The sequence below is a fragment of the Phocoena phocoena genome, chromosome 1 (genome assembly GCF_963924675.1).
Source record: "Phocoena phocoena chromosome 1, mPhoPho1.1, whole genome shotgun sequence".
Lineage (NCBI taxonomy): Eukaryota > Metazoa > Chordata > Mammalia > Artiodactyla > Phocoenidae > Phocoena > Phocoena phocoena.
The window spans coordinates 152,756,686-152,762,237 of NC_089219.1; the positions used below are offsets into that span (position 1 = coordinate 152,756,686).

Sequence of the window (5,552 nt, forward strand, 5' to 3'; positions counted from 1 at the left end):
ACAGGGGAAGGGAAAGCCCCTGCCTCCAGGTAGGGAAGTTGGCAAAAGCCAAAGCTGTCCCCTATCCCAGGAGAGCCTAAGCAGACCCCGGGTGACCACCCCACTTCCCCAGCCTGTCTGGGTGTGGGGTCAGGGTCCACTGCCTTTCAACTTTCAAAGTCCTGGGAGCGCACCCTGGAATTTAGAAGCCGCATTTGTTTCTACCACCCTCTACCCACACTGCTCAGAGGGATGTCTGAAAACTGTCGCTTTATTTCCCATTTACTCAGTGAGGAGAGATGTGAGGAAGGTTGGAGAATCTACTCCACACCTCTCTGGGCTCAGAAGGACTCTGAAGATGACAATTTCAGCCATCCCCTCTCTCACACACACACACACACACACACACACACACACACCCCTTCTGCGAGTTATACTGGAAGCTTCCAAGGCTCAGTCTCTTGCCCCTTCCTTGAAGACTCCCAGTCACTCCCCCAGCAGATCAAAGAAAAGGACAACAAAGCCTAAGGACTGTAGGACAGAATCCAGGAGCCCTGGCTCTGATCTTGTCCACCCCTCTCAGCTCCTTTGACCTCTTGAGTCAAACAGGGGAGACACAGGAGGAGGGAGTAGATTCAGCTTCTCTGCAACCTCCTTAACTCTGCATCCTCTTCTTCCAGGGCTGCCCTGATGGGGCATGGCAATGAGTGAGCAGACCGAGCGCCAGTGGACAAGGATGGAGAGCCGCACCCAGGAGGGCAGGAAATGATGCCCACCCATCCCTGCATAGAATGACTGCCCAGGGAGAGTGGTTCCCCGGGCCCTGGCAGGGCTGCTGACCCTCAGCCTGCAAACCGCTAAGAGCACAGGGACTCCAGACTCTTCTTGTGGACGGTCCCCTGCCCTGCAGCTCCACCATGAGGCTGCTTGTGGCCCCCCTCTTGCTAGCTTGGGTGGCTGGTGCCATTGCCACCGTGCCCGTGGTACCTTGGCACGTGCCCTGCCCCCCTCGGTGTGCCTGCCAGATCCGGCCCTGGTATACACCCCTGTCGTCCTACCGCGAGGCCACCACCGTGGACTGCAATGACCTATTCCTGACAGCTGTGCCCCCGGCGCTGCCCGCAGGCACGCAGACCCTGCTGCTACAGAGCAACGGCATCGTCCGCGTGGACCAGGGTGAGCTCGGCTACCTGGCCAATCTCACAGAGCTGGACCTGTCCCAGAACAGCTTTTCAGACACCCGAGACTGTGATTTCCGTGCCCTGCCCCAGCTGCTGAGCCTGCACCTGGAGGAGAACCAGCTGACGCGGCTGGAGGACCACAGCTTTGCAGGGCTGGCCAGCCTTCAGGAACTCTATCTCAACCACAACCAGCTCTACCGCATCGCCCCAAGGGCCTTCGCCGGCCTCAGCAACCTGCTGCGGCTGCACCTCAACTCCAACCTGCTGAGGGCCGTGGACGGCCGCTGGTTCGAGATGCTGCCCAGCCTGGAAATCCTCATGATCGGCGGCAACAAAGTGGACGCTATCTTGGACATGAACTTCCGGCCCCTGGCCAAGCTGCGCAGCCTGGTGCTCGCGGGCATGAACCTGCGGGAGATCTCTGACTACGCCCTGGAGGGGCTTCAAAGCCTGGAGAGCCTCTCCTTCTATGACAACCTTCTGGCCCGGGTACCGCGGCGGGCGCTGGAGCAGGTGCCTGGGCTCAAGTTCCTAGACCTGAACAAGAACCCGCTCCAGCGGGTGGGGCCCGGCGACTTTGCCAACATGTTGCACCTCAAGGAGCTGGGGCTGAACAACATGGAGGAGCTGGTTTCCATTGACAAGTTTGCCCTGGTCAACCTCCCTGAGCTGACCAAGCTGGACATCACCAACAACCCCCGGCTGTCTTTCATCCACCCCCGCGCCTTCCATCACCTGCCCCAGATGGAGACCCTCATGCTCAACAACAATGCTCTCAGTGCCTTGCACCAGCAGACAGTGGAGTCCCTGCCCAACCTGCAGGAGGTGGGTCTCCATGGCAACCCCATCCGCTGTGACTGTGTCATCCGCTGGGCCAATGCCACGGGCACCCATGTCCGCTTCATCGAGCCTCAGTCCACCCTGTGTGCCGAGCCACCAGACCTCCAGCGCCGCCCAGTGCGGGAGGTGCCCTTCCGGGAGATGACGGACCACTGCCTGCCCCTCATCTCCCCCCGCAGCTTCCCCCCCAGCCTCCAGGTGGCCAGTGGAGAGAGCCTGGTGCTGCACTGCCGGGCGCTGGCTGAACCAGAACCCGAGATCTACTGGGTCACTCCGGCTGGGGTTCGACTGACGGCTGCCCGGGCAGGCAGGAAGTACCGGGTGTACCCTGAGGGGACCCTGGAGCTGCGGAGGGTGACAGCGGAAGAGGCAGGGCTGTACACCTGTGTGGCCCAGAACCTGGTAGGGGCTGACACTAAGACGGTTAGTGTGGTTGTTGGCCGGGCTCCCCTGCAGCCAGGCAGAGGCAAGGGATGGGGTCTGGAACTCCAGGTGCAGGAGACTCACCCCTATCACATCCTGTTATCTTGGGTCTCCCCACCCAACACAGTCTCCACCAACCTCACCTGGTCCAGTGCCTCTGCCCTCCAGGGCCACAGGGCCACTGCTGTGGCCCGCCTGCCACGGGGTACCCACAGCTACAACATCACCCGCCTCCTTCAGGCCACGGAGTACTGGGCCTGCCTGCAAGTGGCCTTTGCTGATGCCCACACCCAGTTGGCATGTGTATGGGCCAGGACTAAAGAGGCCACTCCTTGTCACAGAGCCTTAGGGGACCAACCTGGGCTCATAGCCATCCTGGCTCTCACCATCCTCCTGCTGGCAGCCGGGCTGGCAGCCCACCTTGGCACTGGCCAGCCCAGGCAGGGAGTGGGTGGGCGGCCTCTCCTTCCAGCCTGGGCTTTCTGGGGCTGGAGCACCCCCTCAGCCCGGGTGGTATCTGCACCCCTTGTCCTGCACTGGAATCCGGGGAGGAAGCTGCCCAGGTCCTCAGAAGGGGAGACACTGTCACCACCATTGTCACAAAATTCCTGAAGCTCAGCCTGTTCTCAGCAGTAGAGAAATAACTAGGACTACTTTTTACCAAAAGGGAAGCAATCTGGGCCAGGTACCCTGCCAGGAAAGTAACATGGATCCACGTGCTTGAGGCCTGCAAGCTGGACCAAGACAGCCAGCTTTGTGGCCCTAGGGGGTGCTCCTGCGGCCTCCAGAAACTGCCCTCACCTTCTGAGGGCTCCTCCGCTGCCATTCTGAGGAGCATCTCCAAGGAACAGGAAGGACTCTGGCTAAAGCGGCCCACCTCCCCAGTTGTCTGTGTACCCAGGGGCTCCTGGGCCTGGATGTCCCCTGCCTGTGTCCTCAGGCCCTTGGCCCGCAGGATGCGCCCCCTCCTCTTCTCTGTCTCTGTACAGTCTCAGTTGCTTGCTCTTCCCCCTTCTGGGCAAGAGCTGAAGGAGGCCTCTCCTCCCCGCCTCGGGGGACTGCTCCCAAAGTGGGGCCCCAGTTGGATCAGGAGGACACGTGGGAGAGGGATGCCCAAGAACGCCTCTTCTCGGCACCCTTCTGGCCTGCACTCTGAGGATGACTTTCTATAGGCAATTTTGTACCTTTGTGGAGAAATGTGTCACCTCCCCCAACCCAGTTCATTCTTTTCTCCTGTTTTGTAAAAAATAAAAATAAATAAGAATAACAATAATAAGGGGAGGGGAAGGAAACAAAAGAAAAATAATCCTTTGAATACTGAGTATGACTAAAGAGCTCTCTGCTCTGAATCTCTTAAAAGCCTGAGGGTGACAGAAAGGGGCTGGAATGGGAGAGGAGGGAGGAGAGAGAGAGGAACATGGTGCGAGAGAGCACAGTTTTTCCCTTTAGGTTTGAATTCTGACCCGCCAGGCGCCTCTGGGCCTACTCCCCAAAGGGCCTGGAGATCTGGAGAAGAGAGACAAAGAGCAGGAGAGGCGGGCACGAGAGGAAAGAAGAGACAAGGAGAGGGCGGGAGAGGAAAATGGAGGAAAACCTGGAGATGGAGAGAGTGGAAATTTCCATCACCAAATGTTGTCACCCCTTCTCTTTCTGTGATAAGAAATTAACATGCCAGAGCATGGGAAGCACTTCCCATCCTATTTCTAATTAAACAAACCCAAGAGGCAGCGTCATGCAGGGAACTGCCGATCATCAAGCCAGCAAGAACTTGGGCTCACTGGGGCAGGAGGGGGTTGTGGGGTGACGGAGGATTTGGGGAGGGGAGGGCTGTGGGACAATTGCTGGTCCATTTCAGTATAAGCTGCAGTGAGCCTGGTTTGCTTTTGCAGTATTTTTTTTTTTTTCACGGATTGACTTCTTAGGACCAAATGTGAAGAGAAACATCTTGGGAAACGCAGAAGAGCCAAGGGGAGGGGCTGCTGCGGCAGCCGAAGGGCGGTTCCAGAGCAGAAGGCCGCTGGGCCACAGCTCTCGTTTCTGAGATGGGTCTCTTGAGACTGAAAAGAAGCACCACGTGAACCTGACATCTCCTGCGCTACAGACACGTTTAGCAGACTCATAGGAAGCGGGGTCTAAGTCACCCTAAGGTTGCAAATGTAGACACAGGTGGAAGCCAGCCCAGTAGAGCATCAGACCCCATGGAACCTAGAAAGAGAACACTCACCCCAAGCCAGACGGTGATGCTTCTCTCTCGGTAAGCACAAAGAGAGCAGGGTTCTCTGAAGACCTTCAGCAAACAGCCACTTTAGAAGCCTTGTCCTCTCGGGCAGAAGGGTTCTCACACATCAGCCTGCATCAGAATCACTGAGGGCTGGCTGAACACAGACGGCTGGTCCCACCCCCAGAGGTTCTGATCTAGATTTGGGTGGGATCTGAGAATTGCATTTCTAACAAGTTTGCTGCTGGTCTGGGGACCACACTTGGAGAACCATGGAGCTCCAGCCTGCGGTGGCTAGAATGTTTCACTTCCTCTGCTCAGGGTCCCAGCTTTTCTCTACACAGCAGTACAGGTTATGGTCCCGTGAGAGAGTTGGGGCGGGGCTGGAGGATGGTCCCTCAGCTCCTGCCCCCTCTACTGCTGGGCTGCTCGACCCCATTTCAAAATGACAGCCCACTGCCCTGAGTCACCAGGCTCCATCCACATGTGCTCTTTCCCATGGGCAACTTACGTGTTCTTTAGGGGAGGGAGCTGGGAAAGCTTTGGGACCTCATAGCCAAGTTCCGGGCAGCCACGCCAACTAACTGGGGCTGGCCTGTGGGATCCCGCCTATTTGCCATTGGTGAGGGTTCATCCTCTGTGATCCAGAGGCTCTGTGGGGAAGAGGCAGGCCAGGGCCTGTGCTGATCATGGAAAACTGAAGTTAGAAATCAGCGCCTCTCCTGTCTAGGATGAAGGGCAGGTGCTGCCTCTTTTGATGGGCCCACATGGAAAGGAGAATCCTGGTGCTGGTCCCTTAAGCACCCAGAGCCCTGTAAAGCCTGTGGGCCCTGCAACCCTCTCCCATCAACTCCTCCCCTACCACCCCAGAACTCCTCTAAGACCTCAGGGCTCGGTCAGAGCAACCCAAA

At 58.0% G+C, this 5,552-nt stretch overlaps 1 protein-coding gene across 1 annotated transcript; it reads left to right on the forward strand.

Moving 5' to 3' along the window:
* Positions 1-665: 665 nt before the first annotated feature.
* LRRN2 (leucine rich repeat neuronal 2) lies at positions 666-3,712 on the forward strand. Its single transcript, XM_065889257.1, has one exon. It carries the CDS (start codon positions 897-899, stop codon positions 3,033-3,035), a length of 2,139 nt encoding a protein of 712 aa, XP_065745329.1. The 5' UTR covers positions 666-896; the 3' UTR covers positions 3,036-3,712.
* The last annotated feature ends 1,840 nt before the right edge of the window (positions 3,713-5,552 follow it).